Source organism: Opisthocomus hoazin, chromosome 1 (assembly GCF_030867145.1).
Source record: "Opisthocomus hoazin isolate bOpiHoa1 chromosome 1, bOpiHoa1.hap1, whole genome shotgun sequence".
Classification (NCBI taxonomy): Eukaryota; Metazoa; Chordata; class Aves; order Opisthocomiformes; family Opisthocomidae; genus Opisthocomus; species Opisthocomus hoazin.
The window spans coordinates 137,601,005-137,626,916 of NC_134414.1; the positions used below are offsets into that span (position 1 = coordinate 137,601,005).

The following is a 25,912-nucleotide window of genomic DNA, read 5'->3' on the forward strand; positions in this document are numbered from 1 at the left end:
ATTATAGCTGGTTTCTGAGATCTATTGTCCATTACATTCAGCTCTTGATATCCACGTTCCTTGTGTGGCAGGGAACAATCATCCCTGAATTCATTTACAAATACAGTACAGACATTCTAGGGAGAAGATGGTACAATGTGGAAAACAAATGGACAACATATAGAAACGTCTCAAGAGTTACAGTTACTGTAAGGTAATTAAGTATTTCTTCTTTTTTGAATGCTTATCTATATGTAATACGTTCTTGATGAGTCAAACATTAATATAAAGAAGGATGCACTCATAATCTGCTTATACAAAGACTATGGTACAATCATGCTAGGCACGTCAAATCTATATTCTTCTGTCAGGAGACAGTATGTTGAGAATGTATAGACATACAGCAGCTAGATTCTTTGCATACTTCTGAAATGGATATGTTTCTCAGAAATCCTGGGTAAATGGTCTAAGATCTAATGTAATGAATGAACGTAAAGAATTTGTACTAGGACTTGTGGTCTACTTAGAAAAAAACCTTGAGGAAATAAGGGATTATTTTGACAGTTTCTGAGTCAAACCAGATGACTCCTCTTTTCATCTGTTTGCTAACTAAACATAGAGCCTTAGACTTTAAAAAGACAGTTGCTTGTAGACTGACTACAGTATCTGCAAAGATGGTATCTAGCCTATAGCATCTAAAAGAAATCAGAATTCCGAGCAACCTAAATACATGCAAACAAAGACGGTACTTAAGAATATAAAGTATTTTTGACCAAAATTTAGGATACCTAAAGGTGTCTGCAGGACTGAAGAACAGTTCAGGTCTTTTCTGGATCCCATATGACTGTTCAGATGATTGAAAAAATATATGGATGCTTTCATGTTGCCAAAAATACCCAAAGCCCAACTAATCCACATTTCAGATGTTTACATCCAGGAATGTAGTTCTCAAAACCATATGCAGCTATTTCCTGATCCCAAAGTTGCCTAAAATCTTTATGTGCCTAAAATTTTAATCATAAAGCTCCCTATGTGCTTTAAGTTCTGATTCTGAACAAAGCTAAGAGCATTTTAGTCTTGACATGGCTGTATAACTCAGTAGTTACTTAGCTCCTCCATCTACAAACTGGGCACTTCTCTATCTCAATTGATAAGCAGAAATTCAAGGGTAATCATACACGCATCCTGCTTTCAATGAATTCTACTAAACATACCTGGGTAGATCCATCCATCATGTACTTTATGACAGTTCCTTGACTGGTGACAACTCTTGATACTTCTTGTTCTGTTTGTCTTGCCGCAGATGTGTATAGATGAGAGTTCTTTACATTCTGGGGATAACTCTGCCTGACCAGAATTTCCAGAGTAGGCTGCTTGGCCTGTTCTCTTTTGGTATCTTTGTGCTTTATTTCACCTTCTGTAACCTGATGTTCCTTCTCTCCACTTTCCATAGCCTCTTTGTCCTTTGCTTCATTTGCTTTGGCCTCACCTTTCTCAACCTTCTCTTCCTTGGCTTCATCTGCTTCAGCCTCAGTTTTCTTTACCACCTCTTTCTCAGCTTCAGCTGTAGCGGCTTTACCTTTCAAATCTGAAAACAAATTCTTAATTACTTCATACTGTGTAGCACACATTCAAACAGTGCTAAATACCCAGTATCATGGTGTCTACAGAAGGTATGCAACTTTAGGTGAGTAAGATTAACCCTCCTTGGCTTCCTCTGTCATCCAGAGTAGGGGCCAGACTGTTATTCAGGGAACAAGTCAAAGCAGTTATCTACTCAGAAACTCTGCATCCTCCTGTGGAGGTGTCTGTCTTTGCAAATGAAAAAAAGGGAAATTTGAAGATGAATTTATTACAGATGGTGAACTTTTGGAAGACTGAAATTATGTGAGAGGAATTTCCTAACTGCCCATAAAGGTGAAAAAAGTTAGAGCTTCACCAAGTTTGAGTTCGTATAGAAACTGAAGTTAGATTATTTTGCCTACTTAACAAATAGGGGCTTTAGATTAAATTATAGCAGTGTGCTGAGTGTGCTAATGAGCGTAATTACGATAGTTGTGTCAAGAGACTACATGCATATGTCCATAGTTGCTCTGTTTACCTCAACTATTTAGCATTTCAACTTAAGCTCCTTGCCAAACTATGTATGTTTGAAAACCCTCAGCATCCTCTTTACTTCATATCAGATTGATCAGAGCACATTTACCCTAAACTGCCAAAATCTGCCAAGCTGGCTACATCCGCAGGGGCATTACTAGCAGAGACAGAGACATGATCATCCCACTCTACTCAGCGCTTGTCAGGCCATACTTGGAGTACTGTGTCCAGTTCTGGTCCCCACAAATTAAGAAAGACGCAGACAGACTGGAGAGGGTCCAAAGGAGGGTCACAGAGATGATCAAAGGGCTGGAGAACCTGTCCTATGAGGAAAGACTGAAGGAGTTAGGTCTCTCCTCCTTGGAGAAGGCTCAGGTGGGACCTCATCACAGTATTCCAGTACTGAAAGGGCAGCTACAAAGAGGACAGAGGCTCTCTCTTCACAAGAAGCCAGATGGAGAAGATAAGGGACAATGGGTACAAGTCGTACTGGAGAGGTTTCATCTTCATAGAAGAAAAGATTTTTTTACAGTAAGAACAATCATTCACTGGAACAACCTCCCCAGGGGCATGGCAGAGACCCCATTTCTGGAGGTTTCAAGATGCAATTGGACAGGGTGCTAGATAATCTCATTTAGGATCCCTTTCCCACAAAAGTTTGGACCAGATGATCTGTCGAGATCCCTTCCAAACCGGGCTGTTCCATGATTCTATGATTTTGATATGAAAGAGATGTCTGAGAAGAAAAATGAGGGATGCTTTTACTAGCAATTCACGTCTATGTGGCCAAAACAACAAAAAAATCAAGACATTCCTCTCTCATGTGCTTATAAATTTGTCCTGAATCACTGCATACCATACTAGATTTATTAATTCTATTTAATACAAATTTCTTATTTTTTATTAATTTATATACACTTGGCTGATTTCTAACAGGTATGTTGATTCATCAGTTGCCAGGAAAAAAAATTATTCTTCTGATTTTTATCCAACAGCTCATGCATAGGATGTGTTGGAATTACTGCTAGCATGTACTAAGGGTGTATGATAAATCTGGTTTAATCCTGAATATGAGCACCTCTGCAGTTGTGCTGATTGATTTTCACACACTCAATATCTCCAACACAGCCTGGGCTGGACAGATTTGTTGTACATAGGTATTAAATGACTTCTGTGGGTGGCTGTTTTTAAAATTGACCAGATGACAACAACCAAATTCACATTTGTCTGCTTCAAAACCTAATGGCACGACTACTAAACCCTGGGATTTACTACAGTTTACAGTATGCAAAGACGAATCTCATGCTGGTTTTCAAAAACACTGGGAAACAGAATCATTGCAGAAAGAAACTTCTAAGCATGTATATACTCTATCAGTCTTCTGCAGGAAATTCAACGATAAGGGCAGAAAGACTTTTTATGACCATCTTCTCTGTATGTACTGGACGGCATAAACTAAAGGACTTACGTGAAATAATTCCTGTTTGAAACTGATCATACCTTTTATAAAGGCAACAAAAACTGACTGTAAAATATCCAGTAGCAGAGTGTCCATGACTGGCTGGGTAGATGAGGGGAGAGCAGTGGATGTTGTCTACCTAGACTTCAGCAAGGCTTTCGACACGGTCTGCCATAACATCCGCCTAGGCAAGCTCAGGAAGTGTGGGCGGTGGATTGAGAACTGGCTGAATGGCAGAACTCAGAGGGTTGTCATCAGCGGCGCTGAGTCTAGTTGGAGGCCAGTAACTAGTGGTATCCCCGGAGGGTCAGTACTCGGCCCAGTCTTGTTTAACTTCTTCATCAATGACCCAGATGAAGACTTAGAATGTACCATCAGCAAGTTTGCTGATGACACAAAACTGGGAGGAGTGGCTGATACACTGGAAGGCTGTGCTGCCATTCAGCGTGACCTGGACAGGCTGGAGAGTTGGGCAGAGAGGAACGTGATGAAATTCAACAAGGGCAAGTGCAGGGTCCTGCACCTGGGGAGGAACAACCCCATGCACCAGTACAGGCTTGGGGCAGACCTGCTGCAGAGCAGCTCTGTGGAGAGGGACCTGGGTGTGCTGGTGGATGACAGGTTGACCATGAGCCAACAGTGTGCCCTGGTTGCCAAGAAGGCCAATGGGATCCTGGGGTGTATTAAGGGAGGTTCTCCTTCCCCTCTACTGTGCCCTAGTGAGGCCCCATCTGGAGTACTGTGTCCAGTTCCGGACTCCCCAGTTCAAGAAGGATGAGGAGCTACTGGAGAGAGGCCAGCGGAGGGCTACTAGGATGATGAGGGGACTGGAGCATCTGTCCTATGAGGAAAGGCTGAGGGAGCTGGGTTTGTTTAGCTTGAAGAAGAGAAGGCTGAGAGGGGATCTTAGAAATGTCTATAAATATCTTAAGGGTGGGTGTCAGGAGGATGGGGCCAAACTCTCTTCAGTGGTGCCCAGTGACAGGACAAGGGGCAACGGGCACAAACTGATGCATAGGAAGTTCCGTCTGAACTTGAGGAAGAACTTCTTCCCTCTGAGGGTGACGGAGCACTGGAACAGGCTGCCCAGGGAGGTTGTGGAGTCTCCTTCTCTGGAGATATTCAAGACCTGCCTGGACAAGGTCCTGTGTAGCCTGCTGTAGGTGACCCTGCTTCGGCAGGAGAGTTGGACTAGATGACCCACAGAGGTCCCTTCCAACCCCTAACATTCTGTGATTCTGTGGACTGAAGAACAGTACATATGATTCCAAAGGAGGTGCAGATGTAGGTAACATAACAATCTTTCTCTTATCACTCAAGATTCCTTAATATATATGCAGTTATGAATTGAAATTGTTCACTTTTCTTTAGTATTCCAATATACATGCATATTCAACTGATTATCCAATATGACTCCGAAGTGCTTTCTAGGGTTGCTGCTTCCGTGCCCTGTTCTGTCCAAAAACTTGCAATTCTAGGTTTAACAATTTTTTGAAGTAAAACATATTATTTATGTTGCATATACTATCAAATAAACATCATGACAGATCTAGCAATGAGACATCAAAAAAATCATATTGTTACATCTAAATCCATAAAGGCAGAAACAATTTTTCTTCTGTAATTTTCTTTTAAATTCCTTAATTTGCAGTGGTTCAGAAAACTAACCTCCAAAACTTTCACCAAGGAAAGTTAATACTAGTCCGTTGGGACAGGAGACGTTCAAACTTGAAAAAGAAAAAGCATTTGACATCTCTTCTTCTTGGGAAGCCGATTCTTCCATTTCCATCTACAGAATGAAATATCAATTAGCTTTATTGGTCATTTTTAAAAGAATAAAGAAAAAATTAGACTACAGATTGCAGCTGTAGTAAAACATTTAAACAAGTGTTTTCTACCACTCATTTTTAATATTTTGAGAGTTTACGGATTCTGAAGTGGAAGCATTAGCTTATCTTCGATTACGCTACCTTCTTTCATTCCTCTTTATTAACCCTTGAAGAACAACCCTTCTTAACTTTATTAATTTTGCTATCCTTATGCTATCTTGTGCACAGTGCCAAGATGAGATGACAGTAAATGGATAACGTGAAGCAGAAGAACATGAAATAATTATTCAAGTTGCACATCAGTTATTTTACCTTTAATCACTGAAAGAGCACAAGAGACAAGTAGAGCAGTACTTCCAGTCTGCTGCAAGTACCGCACTGACTTGAGAAGGTGAGAGGAAGGAATGTTTGGCAGTCAAAACATGTGATCCTCTTTGCACTGCCCTATAGTGGAAACTGTTCTGATGACAGAAAAGATGACGTTGACCTCAGGAATTTCTAAAGACCCTGGAACATTTGGGAAAAACACAATAACGGACCCTTTGATGCCAGCCCCCAAAAACCTATGCGACAATGAACCACACTATGCCAATAGTCATAAGATGAAAACAGTTTTGGGTTGCAGACAGAGATAACAGAGAGAACATGTCCTGGTATTACTCCATATTCTTGATTTTTAGTAGAAACATAGTGCAAAATTGATAGATGTTTTGCCACCTGTTTTTCAGTATAAAGGATACTGTTCATTTTATGGTTACTTTACACAATAACACTGGGTAATTAAGGCTACTCTCAATACGCTAAGCTCATAGTCACAGGATCACGGGGTAGAAGTCACATAATAGGGCAGAAGTAACCCTCAGTTGTCATCTACTTCTCCTTGTCTAATGGTGGAAAAAAAAAATAATCAAGCACACCTCTATCATTAGAGAAAACTATTCATTTAACCTCTTCTAAAAATTTCCAGGGCTGGAGGTTTCCTGGCAATCTATTCCAATGATTTACCTTGATTAACGTTACTGACATAAGTAAGTTTACTTCTGATTATTTCTTCTGATTATATATGCTAGCATAAGAGATGATGGTGTCCCTTTAGCTCTTTACAGAAGGCTATTCTGTCTCTCAACTCTAGATCAAACAAACCCTAGCCAAGTCTTTTAATCTTTCCCCACAGGTCGAATTTTCTAGACCTCTGATCTTTCTTGGTGCTTTCCTTAAAACTCTCCAGTGTGGTCCATAATCCTCTTGCAGTGCAGTATCCATAACTGAACAAAATACTTCAACTGAGGTCCTACCAGCCCTGAATGGAAAATAACTTCATGTATTTAGCAGGCTACACTCCTGTTTATTCACCTGAGTGTGGTCTTTGCCCTTTCCACAGCAAGATGGCATTGTTGACTTATGTATAGCTTGTGGTCCACTGCAACTGTCAGACCTTTCTCCATAGAACTGTTACTGATAGAACTGTTATGCATTCTGTAGCTATATATTGCTTATTTATACGTCATCGTAGAACCTAGCACTTATTTTACTGAACTGCATCTTATTTTACAGACCATGTCCCATGTGAATTTGTCAAGTTCGCTTCGGATTCTAATCCCGTCCTCCAAAATACTTGCAGACTCACACAGCTGGGTGCTGCATACACTAATATGGACACTCTCTGTCTGAGAGAAATTAGGTCAGAAGGACTTTTTGCGGATATGGACACAATCCATGTTGAAACAAGAGCCACAGGATTACTTCATCCACTAGGTACCAGAGAAGCAGCATAGGTATGTCATATTTAGAGTCTTCCAAAGCTATGCTTATAACTCTCAGTATGTGTTCATTCTTGTCTTTCTTACTACTCTCTCCTCTCATTTGCTTTGTAACGGAAGCTATCTCCTGTTTCTAATAAACCTGCACTGCATTTAACCCTTCATTTCCATACTGCCCATTCTACCTCTTTGAACAGTTCAGTCCAGCTCTGTCAACAGAATTATGATCTCCATTCAACCTCCCTTGCCAATGGAGCAGATTAACTCCTAAGCCTCTCGTGAGGACACAGGAAGAGTGATTTTGAAAGAAGTGGCCAAAAGTAACCAGAGTAGACAAAAGACCAGTTTTCCAAGATGTAGTTCTGAAAAAGAAACGTTCAGATCTTTAGTTCAGACGATGGCGAACCTTTTGAGGGCAGCACCCTATAAAGTGGTAACAAGAACTGAAGCAGAGTTTCATGAAATGCCCCTGGAACTTGAAGCCACCGCAGTCAGATGAACTAGTGGTACTTTTCTATGGAGAAATTCTGAGGAACAGGACAAAAGAGAAAACAGTGCAGGAACAGATGGCACACCCGGTGCCACTCATGTTCTTTACGTTTCATCCACCAGCCTATGGAAGAAGCAGAACACAAGGAGGAGTAATGACTGGATTAATGGAAAATAACTGGTCATGAGAAGTATTATATGCAGTAGATTGGACTTAAATTTGGCTCAAGGTGAGAACCAGGACATTCTGTTAGCAGTTCTTTCCGCATCATTTCAGCCATACTTAATTAAAGATGGAATCAAGTAGGGGGAAAATTAAAACACATTACTATATGCTTTAAATATTTTTGCAGTTAGTCTGGAATGATATTATGAGCCACATTTAACAAGCACATTATCTAGAAATGCTACCCTTTTCTAACTTGATCAGGTTAAAAATCATAACTATCATTATAGATTTATTAGCTTTTTATCATAACTATCATTAAAGAATTATCCCAGACAGTATATTAGTGTTACATGAAACTGTTCATGGACCTCATTGCTCTGTGTTCTCATTACATCTATTTTCAGGAGACCGTCCTTTCCTAAACTGAACGTGGTAACAAAACTGGTTCTCAATACTACTCATGTTAATTTCTCTCTGAGTTTATTTTGTATTTTAATTGTGTCCATTTCTGGGACACTTTTGGTTGGAGAAAGCTGTCAAAAAAAGAAACGACGTTCCTGCAGCCTCTTCCACCATTCTGCTAATATGTTTGCCCGTATTTTGAGAACTTTTCATGTAACTCATACTCTGGCTGATCTGTGAGATCACTGGACCAAACAAACCTTCTGTAGTTGCCTACAATATCCTTTCAATAGTTAACTAATGACCTGAAATAATGTAGTTTAGTCATTTTGCAGAGGGGAACTGTGACCCATTTCTGAATTGATATGGCCTCCCCCACTCACATATTTTAATGCCAAAAAGCTTCTCATAGAGCTCTGTGGAAGATGTTCAAGATTAAATGCTGTGCATTTCTGAGGCATATGGTCCTGTTATTCTTGTATTACTCTGTGCTAAGTATTCCATAACAGAAATTCAGAATCTGTTTTGGAAATGGCATCCATGCTTTCCAAAGACCTGTTCTGTGACAGAAGCACTTGAGTTATAGGCAAGTTACTTCCTCAAGTTGCTGGTCCCTGGCTTGTGATCTGCTGGAAAGAGCAAATTGCAGAGCAAGCTTTTGCAAAACTGTCTCCACTAATTTACTGGTTGGTTAGACTTTCCAGTACAGACTTTGGAAAGCACAGAAAAGTTCTCCCACTTTGTTAAACTAAAAATTAATTTCTAGTGCAGTTCTAGTCACAGAGATATTAATAATGTAACAGGTGTAACTATAAAGCCAAAATTGACTAAAGTATGTGGACAGTGGAGGACAAATTGCTCTATGTCATGGAGTCATAAAGGCTAGTTTCATTAACAGCTGCCAATATGTGCACCTGAGATCAGCTGGAAGAGTAAAACATATCCTTAGAAGCACCATAAATTGTCAGGAATTTGTTAAGGCACAGCTCAAAGCCCTCTGAGAAGAACATATGCTTCTGTTACCTAAGTTCCTGTATTTGAATTTTTTGTTTGTTTCTTTTCTGTGTTCACTGGACAATGTCTATTCTCTCACCTTTCCTTCTTCTTGCTTTACTGGGTCATCAGGTGGTGGAAGCCCTGTTTTGCTACCGCTTGCTTTTCTAGATGGCAGAGATTTTCCTGATTTTTGTTTGACGGACTTATCTTTTTTTTCTGAAGCTGATGTAACAGGAGAAATTATGGTCGGAATATGAACAGACGTGATGTTCAGAATTCTTGCTAAGACAGGATCTGTTTCATCATCTAAGGAAAGGAAAAGTAATATTTTTAAAGCAATTACATTTCATAAATGTAGATGGCCACATTTTATTTTTTAACAAGATTTTGTACACTAAATTTTACCTTTGAAACAATAACCTTGGTGAGGGAGTTCATTATTTCAGATAGAGAGACTGAATATATGAAATTATTTAGAAAATCTTTCCATAGACTTCTTACTCATCAACCTAAAAGGCATCTTGAAACTACTGTTTCCACAGGTCATCACTTGCCTCTCAAAAATAAAAAACACATTTTAAAAAATCTCTTTTACCTCCAGAATACTTAGATAGGTGGAGATATTTTGAGTCTAGTATCTAGGAAATGATCACTGTTGTTATGCTTTATCATGGGCTGATCCAGCATGGACCTACTCCAGAAGTTCTGCACTACATAGATCTATTTTGCTAAAGTGATTCAGAAAAAATTCTGATGATCTAGACTTGCTACGGCTCCCCCAGTTCTTAAAGGCCAAACATTAGGGCAGCTTGCTAAGCGTGTTGACAGGAGGTAGTCATGCTGCCTTCCAAAACAAGTTTCTTGAAAATAAAATAGTAAGAAACTAAGATTTTCTGTAAAACATTTTTGTTTCAATGAACTGACACTCCTCTTTAATCAGAAAAACCCAGACACCTCTAACCTTAATGCTGTTTTGAAAGTTGCTTTTTTTTTAAAAAACCATGTTTTCTTGCTTGAAGGCAGCTTAAGTCCCAACCCCACAACTCATAAAATAGCACCTTGTTTCCTATCCAGACAATTTAAGCAATTAAAATCTTGTTAGTTTTGGAGAACTTGTTACCCCAGATAGAGCAACTTATTATCCACATCTTAACCACACTCATATAGATAAGAACTGAAAAGAACAGTGAGCAAAACGTGATGATCTCAGAAATCATCTTTTGATGCCCTTTTGTAAATAAATAAAGCAAGCTTGATGTGCTTAGTCGTTTCTACAAAGTATGAAGTTTAATGGCAAGTCAGTCATGTCAACGTCTTTAAGAAGACTTCTAAAAATCCTTTTTTTTTTTTCTTTGGTAAAATTACATTTTAATTCTGCTTCTTTGAACGAACAATATTATTTGTGAAAACTCAGATATCAGGAAAACAAAAATTAAATAACTCCTTGACAAATCACAAGCCAGATCACACTGAGAGAAAGAAGGAAAGAAAAGCATCTGTAAGGAAGCTAATAGAACAATTCCGGTGTGAGATCATAGAATTTTCTGTAATGCGGATGAAGCGTTAGTATATTTTTGAAAATATAAAAGGTAGGCCTAAGCGCTACCAAGATTGTAAAAAGAAAAAGAAAAAGATAAAAGGTAGGCCTTAGTGCTACTATGTTCACTGGTTCCAGAAAGGTTTTGGCACAGATGGTTTTAGCTCTACAGATAAGAAAATGCAAAGGCCACCTTAAGAAGTTCTAAACTACTAGAAAGGCTGCCTGCATGCTCATTTGCCTCATGGATGATTCTGGATTTATGGAAACTGCAAGGGTAACCAAAAATTTAAGAATCTAAGACTAGAAGAAACTATCAGATCATCTGGCGATAAAGTGCTATTTAGGAGTCCATGGATATCAAGCCTTCCACCTCAGTTTTTAAGCCTTCAGTCTCAGTTTTTGCTTGGTGCCAGCATTAGGGAAATGCACAGTTATCTGAATATATCCATGTCCTTTAGTCTGAAAAGGAAATTTAAACCACCAGCAAGATTTTCGAAATCCCCATTTTCATGAGCTGATGCATGCCTGATACATGAGAATCTGATACTTTGTTAGGTGGCTCTGCTTTCATGCACTGAAACTTCTACTGCGTGACTTTTACAGCTTACTGGAAGTCTGAGAAAAGGCGAACAAATGTGTTCTATTTATAATATGTGAGAGAAAAATTCTCAGCTAATTACATAAAATAGGAAAGTATAAAATTCTCCACAGGGTCCATTCTGATACACATTTATCAGACAGCATGGCCACGGAATAAACAAGTAGTAGTACCCATCTCCACGTGGATGGTGAGAAGAAACAGCTGACTAATAAACTTTGACAGAGCTAGTGCTCCACAGAGAAGGATAGTCGAAATGAAGGATTCTGAGACAACTGTCCAATAAAATCATCAGTGAATGTAATCCATCTTGTCAGGTGAGTATAAATATCCATGTGAACACTGCAAACTGGATATAAGCAAGTTCTTACGGATAGTGAGGGGAGCTCAGTTTCATATGACACTACCTTCTGAGGCTGAATTTAGGAATAGAAGCTGTTATAGGCTCTTGATGCCTAAGGAAATTTCACCTAGCCCTTTACTCTGATTGCCTTGAAAAATGAGACCAGAGCATATGAGGGTAACAGTGAAAAAGAGTGGATTGTTGAGACTGAGGGAAAGTGTCTTTAGAAATCTACAGAGAGATGTGAAATTCCAGAGGACTGTCAGATTAAGGAAGATTTCCTTCTTCCTGCACGCACGTACAGATCTCTAGGACACTGGAGTTGTACTCTCATGATTTCAACAAGGCACAAAGAGCAATTGCAAAGAGGCGAAAGCCCCACAGGTGCTCCAGCAGTGCCAGATTCACAAAGCGGCAAGGAGCTTACTTCTAAGTCTGGTTGTCAGGTGGTCTGAAGTTAGACTTTGGTCATGCTAGAGAAAACAAATAATAATTCAAAACTTAAACAAATACTAACATTTAACCAAGAAATAAGAAATATGCATATAGCTGGTAAACATTGTGAGGCCTTTTGTCATCTTAGCTTCCCTAAAAGGAAGAGGCAAGAGATAAAATGAGAAAAACAATAAGAAAACTGAGAATCAGAGAGGTTCCAGAAAAATATTTCAGTAATGCAGGGAAAATGAGTAATTCACACCCAATTTAACCAACTAGTGGAGAGAAACTATGGATTACATGGCATACTGTTCTACATTAGGGACAGATGCCATCTGAGAATAGTCTAAGCCAGAATATTTCTGGTCAGAATTTTTCTGGGTGCTTACGATACAAACATCCACAAGGGGAATTAGCCATAAGTAAGTGATTGTAGAAAAACTGCAAACAATCAAAGAATGCCAGTCAGCAATGCTGCACTAAAGCTCAATATGCAAGGGTTATTCTAATGTAGAATAGGATGCTTACAGTACATGTGAAAGAGCCTGAACATCACAGCTGACATGTAGGTGTTTAATTAGACATGTCTCTCTTTTATGCCAAAATACAAGTTTTCACAGTCCACTACATTGTGGATGCTCTCCTGGCCCAAGTTTAAAAAGTCCTTTTTTTAGTAATTAATTTGTAAGATGTATTTGAATAATTAAAAATGAGTGTATAGTTGAATGGTTTACCACAGTCCACACAAAGACGCACTGAATTAAATGTTTTTGTATTTGAAGAGCTGAAAAATGCTGGGATTATTTTCTGATCAGAGGAGGGTTTCACTTTTATCCATATGATGGTTTCAGTGGCCTTTCAAATGTAATGTAAACAAAAAGTTCTTGGTAAAAGCAGATGCTATTTTCACTGTGGTTTTGTGAAGCAATTGCTTCCAGTTGTTGAATGTGTTTACTGAAAGGCTGAGAGAAACCCCTCATTACATCTGCTCAACTGTAATCTGAAGTCCAACTCCTAACGTAAAATGAAAGTTCCATAATCACCTATATAAATTTACAAAAATATTATTTCTTGGAAAACCAAGAAGACTCCTCAGAAAATCACATTTTCTTTGGCTCAAATTAATTGGCTGATTTTGCTGGGCTACTTAATAACCACACTTCAAGTTTCTCCCTTCACTGCTCTGTTTTCACACTAAGTAAAAAAGGATGGAAACCTCCTTCCATTTTGAAATTTGAATCACAGAATGTTCTTGACAATGTAATCTCATCTTGAGCCTTGCTGAAAATTCCCCACCATGTAGTAACAGCTGCTGAGAGAGGCAGAATTGCATGCAACAAATTATTAAGAAGTGTATGAAGAAAAAAACCCGAATTCCCCCTATGGTTCTCAGATATCCTCTCCTATTTGCTTACTTTACCTGCTGTCTTCCCTGTGGGTCCATAATAGCTCATGGACAGCTGGATTCCATTTTCCAAGGTGGCTGAAAAAGATCCAAACTTGCTCACAGCTTTCTTCTGATTTTTCAATTTTCCTTTAAAACAAATTAGAATGAATTTTAAATATAGCAACACATACCAGAACCACCTGACCTGCACACCAATGACTGGTGTAAACAGTGGCACCTCAATGTGGATGACTAATCTGTAAAATAGATTAACATAAGACAAGGAAAACTTTATCATTCCATTCATAGGGTAGTGCATACTAGTCAGTTTGTGTAATACAGCTGTGATTTTTCATCTAGAAACTGCATTCTAATTAACTAGGCGTGTAAAAACAGGTTTATAGCAACGACTAGTGAAAATTCTTTGTGAATTTCAACAGCACATGAACCTAGTTCTAGAGTCAAGGATCCTTGTTTCTGTTCCCTACTTGGCTGACAAGAATGCCAAACTGGTCATTTCTATCACATGTGGCCTATGCACTAATAAACCAACTCTCAGATATTGTCACCATACCTCGAGGAGAAAGTAAAAGAAAGGAGAAAAAGTTGAGAAATCAGACCTAAAGATTTGTCTGCCATTTCTGAAAGTGGATCAGTAATCTGTGGACAAGCTCACTTCGAGGCGCAGGACAAGATGTCATGTGATAAGTACGTCATCCTTCAGAAACACATGAACTATGGAAGGTAACACCTCTGAGACACTGACACTGGATCCTACCTTGCCTCTAGTTCAACTCCTACTGCCTTAAAGAAACGTTCTGCTGGTAAGAGGAAATCCTTGGGATTTCCAGTATAGGAAACAGCTTCTTAAAACTGAAAGAAGCAGCAGAGAAGACCACAACAGAAGGTTAGGGTAGGCACCAAACACCTAGCCATCTCCCAGTTCTTCAGTCAACAAGGCACACATCCTGAGACTTCGTCTGCTCCTATTTATCATCTGTCATTGCAATGTTCATTGGCAACTACCACCTGCAGGATGCCGTTTGGCCATTTTGACTGCATTAAAAGCTTACCATTGTACCATTCAGCCACTGCCAAGTATCAGAGTGGATTGATTCTTCTCTTCCCTGCTGCCTTTCTGTAAGATACTCCTGTTTACACAGGTGGAAAGCCTCTCACTCGTGCCAACTGAATACAATTTGCCTCAGATGCTAGCACACTGGTGACTGAAAGTACCATTTGGCAGGATACGATAGATGTATAATGATACAGGACTACTCCCAGAAGGGCAGACAAGAAACATCTCATCTACGGAAGGGATGAAATTTTCTGTTCAGCCAACCTACAATTACATCACTGGTGGCAGCTGAAGCCAAGGAGAGGAGCAGGATGCTTTCTAACACTGATGGAGATTAAAAGAGCTAACACAACTACCAAAAGTTATACTTTCCAACACTCTTCAGTTCAGTGAGAGCAATTCCATAGTGCTTTGGGCAAATATACACACAAATTGTTACAGACTGGCTTCCTTCTTGGAAGCAATCTCACCTGGGTTCAGAAAGGATTTGGATTCAATGCTGAGTGTTAGCAACATGTCAACGAGCAGCAGAAGTTGCTGAACTGCAGAAAGCTCTGTTTCCACAGCAAAGGTTCTGAGGAGGCACTAACGCTATGGTCATCTGACCCACAAAAGGAGGTCCAGTTCAAAGTGGGAAATTCTCCCTTTCAAAGTGCAGACATTTATTCTGGTCACAATGGAGATGATTCAGTTTGCATCTTCTTAGGTTTTCCCAAGGCCACATTAAGATCTGAAGGAGTCGTCCACTAAAGAAAATGCTTTTCTTAAGGAATAGTAACTCTTCTCATTGATTTCCTTGCTTTGGAAGAGAGATGGTTTTGCAGCTGTTGACCTATACTGTACTTCTATGTCTTGGTAAGATCTCTCCACATGGGTACTTAAGTCAGCCAACTGGATTTTTACTTCTATTTACAGAACACTGAACTTATTTACCCTCTGCCACTAGTAGGAATTTATTTTCTGCTAGTTGATAAGGTTTGCATCCAGTCACTAAATATGCCAAGCTATTAATTCTTTATATCAGTGATGTCAATCCACTAACCTGATATAATTTTCTGTTCTTCATTAATTTCTTGCACTTTTATATCTTTTAAGTTTTTCTTGGGGTCTGTGATATGAATGAAGAAATTGTGGTTGTCTTTTATCACTTTCACTTTTACCAAAGTTAGACCTGCAAAGCAATGGAATACGATTATTGCCCCCACCAGGCTTCAGAACTGCCCCGCACCCCAAAAAATTCTGCATCTGCAACTATGAAGCACACAAAAAAGAAAATTTCTCAGAAGTAGACTGAATTGCTTGGTAGTATATGAAGATGACAAAATTAAGGTTAGCTGAGCTTAGACTAAATATTCAAAAACTTCCTGACTATTAGATCTGAGAGGCTGCAGAATAACGCTGTTGCTTAGATATATTGCATTTGACTGGACAAATTATCGGAATATACATTCTTGGAATATCATGCATTGACTGCCATTGAATAGACAAATATGAATTGATTTTTCCCCATTTCTGACTTTATGACACTTTATTTACCTATCAGTTATTATCATACTACAGGATTTAGTGCACCCTCAGCAACATGTACCTGGAGTACCGCATCCAGCTCTGGAGCCCTCAGCACAGCAAAGACATGGACCTGTTGGAGTGGGTCCAGAGGAGGGCCACAAAAATGAGCAGAGGGCTGGAACACCTCTCCTATGAGGAAAGGCTCAGAGAGTTGGGGTTGTTCAGCCTGGAGAAGAGAAGGCTCTGGGGAGATGTTATAGCAGCCTTCCAGTACCTGAAGGGGACCTACAAGAAAGCTGGAGAGGAACTTCTCACAAAGGCATGGAGCAATAGGACAAGGGGTAATGGTTTTAAACTGAAAGAGGGTAGGTTTAGATTGGACATAAGGAGGAAATTCTTCACTATGAGGGTAGTGAGGCACTGGAACAGGCTGCCTAGAGAAGTTGTGGATGTCCCCTGCCTGGAAGTGTTCAAGGCCAGGTTGGATGGGGCTTTGAGCAACCTAGTCTAGCCAAAGGTGACATTCCCCGTGGCAGGGAGATTGGAACTAGATGATCTATAAGGTCCCTTGCAAACCAAATCATTCTGTGCTTCTGTGAAAATGTAAACATTAGTAGTGATAGTGGCTAATATAGAATCTCACAATGTCTTTAACTGAATTTCTACTACTGAGACATGAAAAAGCATTTCTGGATTAAGAAACTATGCCATGGGTTAGTAACTGAGTCAAAGCAAAGCATAAAGAATTAAAGAATTACCTTTTACAAACTCTATCTTCTCTACTTGAATCTGTCCTCCATCAGATGGAAAAAGGTATTGATTGGTTCCTGATACTTGAATGAGACCCTCCCCTGTATTGTAGCCAACAAACTGGAAAAACAATTTTTAGATTATGCATAAATGAGAAAGGCAGAAGCCATCCAAGAGCAAATGAAGGACAGGATCCCACTGTTCTGGTCAACATTTTTGCTTAGATATTTAACTAATGTAGTAAGAGCTTCAGCAAACACATAGCATGTTATTCTCATATCCAAATAATTTCTCAGTTACTAACTGAAGTAACATGTTACACATGAGAGCAGAATCTGGTCCTTCAGTGGTATGCAGCCATCATGGAAACCGAAGAGTAGCAAGTAGACTGGTGGCTTAACATATATTGGGAAGGAAAGAAAAATTCTGGCCAAGCACAAAGAGACAAAGTACAATGTTATGTGATGAGGTAAAGGGCAGATAGAGATTCAGCTTTCCTTCCCCTAGATTATGGAATTCAGACAATGCAAATCTGATTCTTAGACTGCTATGCCTTCCAAAGAGCCACAAACTGGAAAAAATAGATGAGTGTACTCAAGAAAGTTCAGACTGAAATGTTGCATATCTCTGAGTTTGAAGTCTGTACTCAAGCAAGTTTAGACTAAAATATATTGACCTATGCAAGTTTTGGATGCAAAGCTTAGGCTCTACAAATATAAGACAGCGCAAACTGCCTAAAAACTGTTTGGACACAACTAGTTAAGAGTTCCCTCTGTAAGAAATATCCCCCTGTTAGTGTAACAGTCAGAATACCTTGTATTAGGGCACTCCAAGAACACGAATTTTGAAACAGGAAATGGAATAAAGAATGAACTCCTTTTACTCGATTTTGAATGTGGACAGTGCAAATTTCAACTAGGTCTAGCAGTCCCTGAACACAGGAGTTGGAACAGGTCTTTATGTTCCCCTTTCCTATTCTCTCCCACAAAAATCACATTTTTAGGCAAAATTCATCCCATAAATGTATTTTCCATGAGCACAAAACCATGACCAACTTATCTTTGTATTCATCTCATATACACTAACAATCATCCAAATTAATTAAATAGTCTTGTGTAAGGATAATCTTAAACACTGGAAACTGCTTTCCAAAACTTTTAGGAAAGGATAAATTGATCTGCTGCTAAAATGATGGCGTTAAACAAGACCTAGTTAAGCTTAATTTGCCTTGAACTCCAATTTCACAATGGATAATAGCTTGCTGTGATCTTTATGTACAAATAGTTAGCACGTCCCTAAAGTGGTGCAATAATATGATTCCTTACCTTATAAACTTTCTCAGAATGTGGTTCTGGGATGCTGGGATCCTCCTGAAGTTCAGGGGCTTTTGCTGGCTCATCGTTAAACTTCTCTTTGGAAGATTTCTTATTGGAACTTTTACTTTCTTCATGTATTATTACCTCCTGTTCCTTCTTTTTATCTCCCAAATTTTCTTTTTTACCTTTTTTTTCTTGCTTGAGTTGTTCTTCCTCTAGTAATCGGTCCTGCTCCGCCTTCCAAGCCTGCATTAAATGTTAGGAATTCAAACGACTGTGGTTCTTTTTGTATTTCATATGTGCATGCTGAAAAGAGTACAAGTAAACAAACTCAAAGGAACCAATGTTCTAAGCCACTCACACACTTTCCAAACATGTCTACAGTTTTACAATATTACATGCTATATTTTGCATAAAATTACTGACTCAATTCAATCCAGAGGATCAGTAATTCTTGACCACAGGAGACGTATCAGATGTTTATTTATCTTACACATTCAGTCATAGAAGAATTATTTTGTTGTGCACTTTTCCACAATGTTTATCACCAAATCAGAATACATCACTGGTATTAGTTTATTCCAGAAATGCAACTGTGAGATAAAATGATTTTATTCTTTTACAGAAAGACAAATGAGGTATCAATGCCAATTACCAACTTATATTAGGAAGACAACAAGAGACACCTGAGATTTTACAGAGTATTCAGGGCTTTGTAGCATTTTATATTCTAAGCATGCCAAAGCACAAGCATTTCTGTGGAAGAAAGGGTAAGCATTCACAGTTACAAGTTAGGCATTAGCCTAACTTGAGCAGTGCCAGCTGAAGTTGAGTACCCAGGAATTTGTTAACACCATTTGATATCTACACTCCAATATCAGTACCTTAAGTGCAGAGCATTACACATTATAAGAAAGAGGAGACATACTATGGCTGTAAGGAGTCAAAAAAAGCAGGGGAGTACAACATCAATTAAGCTAGATTTGTGCAAAGTAATGGACAGTGCCAATGCTAAGACTTCTGCCTTATGTGTGCTTAAGTCCGATCTCAGCCAGAAACTTACTGTGTGAACCTAGGCAAGTCAATTCATCTGCAGTGCATGACCACAGTCTAGATCTATAAAATGGGATTCTCTGTCGTAAGGGAACTCTCAGGTACCATATTTACTTTCCTTAATTTCAAAGAGATGTAGACAGTGAAAGCAGAAGTTGGGTACGTAAGTACTTCCATGAATCTGGATCTTATGTTTTCATAGCTTTATAACCAGAAAACTTCAATAAGAAATAGGTTATTATCCATAACTCTCACTTCCTAGTACTATAATTATGAATTGCTTTTGGAATGCCTCGTCAAAAACCAAACAGTTTTCACTAAGAAAACAACATAACTGAATTGATAAGAAATACATTAAAGAAAACAAGAAATAAAGTATATAAAAATAGCCAAGAGCAGAAAAAACTAAAAGGACCAAGTCAAGTCTATGTAAGAACGGGAAAGCAGTGTTCTTTAGTCCATTTCAGAAACATACGTATTTTTGCCTCACCTTTAGAGAACCTTCTCTGATAAAAGGACTTTTTTCATTGTTAGATTGAGATTCTGGGATAGTCTGCATTATGCTCTCAGGTCCTGATGTGCTGCCTTTGAGAAATGAAAGGGGAACAAATGAGATTTTAAATGTATGAAAATCAAATGATCTTAAAAAATGGAAAAATAAAAATAAAAGAAATGCAAGTAAATAAAAAATATATTTGTAAATAGGAAAAGTATAAAAGCAGAATAAAGGAAATGTTAAATATTTTTAGAGATAAAAAAGAAAGACTGCTCAGGTTAGAAGAAAACTTATCTGACAACTAGTATTACTTGATACTCAGAACTGGGGACCAAATATGCTAAACAATATATCAACATATTTAAAGACTGACTCTGTGCTTCTTCCTATTGTTGCTCCTGCAATAAGGTGGTTTTTTTTTTTAATATACAGATAAGCAATACTGAATAAATAGTAGGCGGTATTTGTTATTTTTGCTACTACCACTGTTCCAGAACTCGGATCCACTGCTTCAACCAGCTCACCAAATGCCAGAACAAGCTCGGTACCAATATAGATATTACAACCTTTCAAGTCAAAAAAGTGAATAAATGATGTCTGAACCTTCAAGCCTTCGCTAAAGAAATACTTACCATATCCCCTGTTTACTATTAGGCCTTTATAGCACCTATGACTCATGAAAAGGGTATCTCTCTAGATGGGTGATTTTATATCACGCTTGGATATCCAACATTTACCTGCTAGAAAAGATAAATTAAAGTACGCTATCAGAAACTTCTAGTTAAATTACTTAATATTAAAAAGTAAAAATTGCAGTGTGGGTTACAGCAGTGCCAGTGAAATCCCCTAAAGACACTGCTGCCCATCTGCACGTCCCAGCTAGAGGTGATTATCTTCTTTCAGCAAGTGAACTTTTCTATGAATCATATCTGTTGTGAGGCACCAGATAGGTAAGACTCAATCTAGCTCCTGTGACAGCTAGTTACATAAAAATTATGATTTAGAAGTCATAACTATCCTTTCAGTTTCCAAACTACAATCAGACGTGTTAATTGGGTGAGGAATAACATTCCGATTTTTGTAAATGCTAATTGCTAGCACTAGAAGGTTTCAAAGTGCATTCCCAAAGAAGCTGAACAAAGCAAAGGCTAAATATCAACAAGTCATTTTAAATACCATTTAAATACGCAAAGAGACAATTTGAACAAAAGTTCTCCTTTGTCAAAAGCGGATTTCAGATTTTGCTGCCTGCTCAACAGTCACTATATGAACTGCTTACAATTTTCACCATCCAAAATGTTGCTTGTAATTCAAGTTTGCTCGTCAATCTAGTCAATTTCAGCTTCCGGTTTAAGCTTCTAGCCCACAGCTTCTGACTTCCAGCTTTTATCCTGCCCTTTCAAAAAGGAATTTTCCTCAACTGTGTTGCCAACTTTAACTACTGCCCACCTCTTCCTGTGTTCAGTCATCTAAACAGAGATTCATAATTGTATGTAAACCTTAAAGTAATTCCATTAAATAAATACAGCTATTGTAAATATGAATTGACATTAAAGGTCTCAGTTTTCAGAACAGAGGATGATGCACAATATTTAAATAGGTGTATTTAGTTCATTTCAAAACATATTTATGTCTATACAGACGACAAACAAGCCTATGAAAAAATACATGCAATTCTGCTCTGAACAACTTTGGGTCTCAGTACTTAACATGTAAAATGAGTTTTCTAGGATAAAGCAAAGATACCTACTTTTGGCTTTCTTCAGGAAGTCAGTTTTTTTGACAGCACATGTAGACAATTCAAACGGTCCTTCTGGCATGGCTTTTTGCAGTTTAAGCGATCCTGCTTCCCTAGCCATCTTCTCTTCTTGGTATTTGACTTCCTCCTCTTTCACCCAGTCTTCAACTGAGTTTGCCACCAGCTCAAGATAGTTCCTGAAAAGCACAACATCTTTCTATTTAACATAATACAGTTTTCACTAATATGATTTCAGGTCAAGTAAGATCACTTGACTTCTCAGTTTCTTCTACAAATATTGTTCTATAACCTTGGACAGAAGGCTTGCATTTGACCTGGTTTCGCTCAGTTTTTAGAGGAGCTCGTACTTTTGCCTGGCTGGTATTTACTTAATATGTCTTACATTTGTGATTTTGGTCCTCCCTTCTGCAGAGATATTAGAAAATTGTCTTTCAAAGAATGCCTGCCCTCAAAGAAAATCCAGAAAGTCACAAAGCCTAGAGACATTCAGTTTAAGAAAGGTTGAGACTACTTCTCCTCCTCACTGTTTACCACAAGGATAACTTGTTTTCTTAGTTTCTTTTGATTTGTATTGTCTTTTAGAATACACTCCATTTGTTCGGCAACTGAGGAGGTGCTATTCCATTTAATTTCTAGCTCTTCTTCACCAGTGTGACAAGAAAGGTGCTTGGAAATTGATCCAAATCCAAATCCAGATTAGAGAATCAGTGTACTGTAGCCTGGTGCAAATCAAGAATATTCACAATTAACAGCTGAAGTGAGCACTGAATGACAAACTGATCCAGAGTTTGCAGCTGGTATTGGTAGTTGCATTGTCTCATCTTCCATAGTTCATTGTGAAAAACTGCTTCCAAGATAGGACGAAGCCTCAAAGTCTTACATGCAATTGCCACTCCATCCCTTGTTTCGAGTGCTGCCATAATTCTTTAAAGTAAAATTCTTCACGTATGCTAAAGTAAAACGGGCTTTTACAGAATGTATGAGATCCAGCTGTTGTATCTTCATAATGTTTCGCATTTCTAAGTTCAAGCTGATTCAATTGTATTGAAAAGCTCTGTATGCATTACGGTTTTGGCTGTGAACATGTAGACAGCACAACCAATTCTTGACCTCATGACAGTTTTAAAGTTCTTATTGCAGCATTACATTCTACATCCAAGAGAATCACTATGTAGACTATCTACACAGACTGGATACGTATACAGTTCATGTACAGCTTAAGGATAGGCAAAGTCTCTCCTAGCTCCTGCAGTGTAAGTGGAGCCTGCTTTGGGAAACTTGCATGGAGAAACTGTTGATCATATATCACTGTTGATCATATCACTCGGTAGGGACAAGGTGACTCTGCTTGTACTTGAAGAAAAGTATACAAGCTATAAAAACAAAGGTGTTGAAAACAAAAGGCAAAACCAGGCTGGAACCTAGAGTTGCCAGTACTGGAATAACTTGAAGATAAATACACATTATAAATAAAAAAAGAGATTATTCATGTGGAAAATATTTTAGGGCAATGAAACAGTCATTCGAAGTCAAAAATACACATTCTATTAATATGTATTCTGATGTCACTACTGTCACTGTCTGACTCAGAATCATTTCTCAGAAAGGATTATTCTTTTCCAGTAACTTGTGTAATGTGTTTACTATGTAACAGTAAGCAAATGTCATTCAGATTAACTTTGAGCAAATGAATAGTTTTTGTAATGTCTGAATTCATTTGGCTTCCTGATAAGAGTGGCCACTCATCCTAATCAGAGTTGAAATGTTTTATACACATGTATCACTGCAGGTACATGTGCTTTAGATCCCCTCAGTCAGTAGTATCCATTGGATTTCACACACAGCCTCCTGCTGCCTACCCTTTCAACCGCACAATACTTGAATTTTTGGATGTTCTACATGAACTATGGGACCTGATATCCACAAGGAGGAACGAAGGGCAACTGGGATTTCCAGGAGCAAAAGCTGCTGCAACATAAGAAATTTAATTTCCCCATTGCACAAGAATTTGTAACAGGACCCACTGTAACCAACTGATTAGCAGGTAACAGAAGTATATTCCAGACAGCAATTACAAAACCACCCTACAAAGTGGGTCTGTGGCCTGTAAGATGTCACAATGAAGAAGTAACAAGTAAATACAGGTAGAGAACTCCTAACAGAGATAGTCAAGCACAGTGTCTGCTGTGTATTTGTAACTCATCTGTGGTGAAACTGTGGCTCTTAAATATACCCCCAAAATTAGAATGACAGTAATTTTAATAAAACGAAAATCAATAAATTGTTACTAAACTCATCAGGAGCCAGTTATTTCATACAAAGGTAAAAACTTGTAATACTACTGCTCAGCTAATAAGCAGGTTTGTGCCTGTTTCTGGCAGCTCAGCAGGATCTGGAAGCTAATGCAGGCAACAGCTTCAAGTACTCCAGGTATTTAAAGACTGTCTTCCACAGAAGTGGTGTTGCTTGGAAACACATGCTAGCAAATATTTATGATACTTTGTCTGGAAATCATAATTATCTTTAGCAAAAAGGTTGAATAAGGTCAGAAAACGTGCTGATAATGTTGCAGAAAAAAGGCAGGTATAGATGCCACATAACAGAAACAAATGAGAGCCCATAGCTTTTCAAGGATACTAAGTAGCATACATAGCAGTGATGTGTTTCCATGAAACAAGAGCAAAGCCAAACCTTGTTAGCTTTCATGCCAGTTTCTTTAGGAACTCCTTGCCGCTTTGAAGTGGAACCCGATGAAGTGTGACTGAACAAAGATGGTATACCCCAAGCAGTAGCTATCTTTTATGTCTAAGCGTTGTTTCCATTGTATGTGGAATTGTAAGAAGGAGGAAGCATGTAGCTATTCCATCTTCAACTGAATTATAATGCATCTACCAGAGACCATGCTTCATTCCTTCTTCGGATGCAAAATTAGCAACTTCTATTTTGCAGGTATGAAGAACTCTTCCCATTTCTCAGTCAGCCTCGAACTGTTTCAATGCCCTTTCAAAGTGACCAGCCAAATTGTTCTAGGACCCCACAGATGAAGAATTGCTGTTTCAAGGAGAAATGCTTCCTAAGCAGGTCTAGTTCCTCACTATTGGCTCCTACAGACAATACAACAACAATATGCCATTGGGATGAGGTGTTACTCACCGTATGTAAACACCAAGTGACATGTTAGATGTACTAGGGTATGTGACCTGGTCTCCAGTGTCTGTTCCAAGAGTATGTGTCTCCTATGGGTCGCACATCGTATGTGTCAGCCCTGTGCAGACACCTTGGACACACCAGGCGGCTAAACCAGCACCACGTGTTTATGTTTAAGCAACTTGAATCAGGCCCTTAATGTCCAGTGCCCCAAAAGAGGGTAAGAATAGCTGGCAAAGCAAACAGCTCTGGGCTCCAATAGACTTTTGTGTAACAGAATCCGAGACCACTGACCCTCTGCCTGGGTCTATCTGAGTGCAAGACCCAGGTTTACTTGAATACACCATATTTCACTATCTTTTGGGGAAGATTTCAGCTGTTATATACATGCAAAAATTGATTGACCAGACATTTGTGGATTTCCCCAACCATCACAAAACAGCCAGCATTCTCTCCAAGGAACTTTGTGTTTCTGCTGGTAAATCTCTTCTGGCTCTGGTCCCAGTCACAGCCAATCACAACAGCCTCTTTTTGTGGCAAATAATTTCAGTCCAAGTGCCTGGAAAGCTGAGATGGACTCATGCGGAGTTCCTTGACTGAGAGCAAAGTTACAAAATACAATACAAAATATGTCTTCAGGTAGGCACACTTTGCCTATTTAGCATTCAAACCTATTGAAATACACAGGTAGCAATGAAAGTTGCTATTAAAAGATTCCCATATTCTGATAAATGAGGCACTGCACTTAGACAGCGATGTTTGCAAATTGGAGGGGGAGGCGGGTTGTCCATTGGATAATTTGCTTGAAATTCTATTTGGCAAATCAAATCTAATTAATCCATAGAACACCAGAGTGACATGGTTAAACATAGTTCAGCTGTCTCTCCATGGCATTGTAGCTTCTTTACATAACAGTACATGGACATATATTCTATTTTTGGTCAATTATTTGGAATAGCAGTTGGGATACACATGATCATTTACATCGCTGTTTCAGCGCAAAAATGTATTTCAAAATGGATCGGTCTACCGACAAAAGCTCTAATAGTGGACATGTCAACCACCTGCATACCTCTAACTGGTAAGTAGACAGTGACAAGACATTAAGAAGAATATGGCATTCTGTGAAAAAATTATTCTAATATTAGTAAAGGGCTTCTAGGTTTTCTCAAAAAATTTTCCCAATGACACACACCTTATTTATGTGAGCATAGCTGAAAAACCTGATAATTATATTCTTAGACAGAATTTCGTTTTAACTTCCCTCACCTAAGTGTCCTCAACATAATTTTCTTGATGCCCCTATCCCTAATACGACTTT

General features: G+C 38.7%; 1 protein-coding gene across 5 annotated transcripts in view; it reads right to left on the minus strand.

Annotated features, from left to right (window-relative positions):
* Positions 1–25,912, minus strand: part of SPAG17 (sperm associated antigen 17) — a 125,866-nt gene that overhangs the window by 40,612 nt on the left and 59,342 nt on the right. For all 5 annotated transcript variants that reach the window (XM_075437750.1, XM_075437771.1, XM_075437742.1 and 2 more), the window contains 9 exons: positions 21,436–21,620; positions 19,680–19,774; positions 18,146–18,382; positions 16,829–16,940; positions 15,604–15,732; positions 13,517–13,630; positions 9,278–9,486; positions 5,204–5,324; positions 1,194–1,567 (listed from right to left, as the gene is read on the minus strand). In XM_075437750.1, the coding sequence (XP_075293865.1) occupies positions 1,194–1,567; positions 5,204–5,324; positions 9,278–9,486; positions 13,517–13,630; positions 15,604–15,732; positions 16,829–16,940; positions 18,146–18,382; positions 19,680–19,774; positions 21,436–21,620 (1,576 nt within the window). The remainder of the gene's footprint in view (positions 1–1,193; positions 1,568–5,203; positions 5,325–9,277; positions 9,487–13,516; positions 13,631–15,603; positions 15,733–16,828; positions 16,941–18,145; positions 18,383–19,679; positions 19,775–21,435; positions 21,621–25,912) is intronic.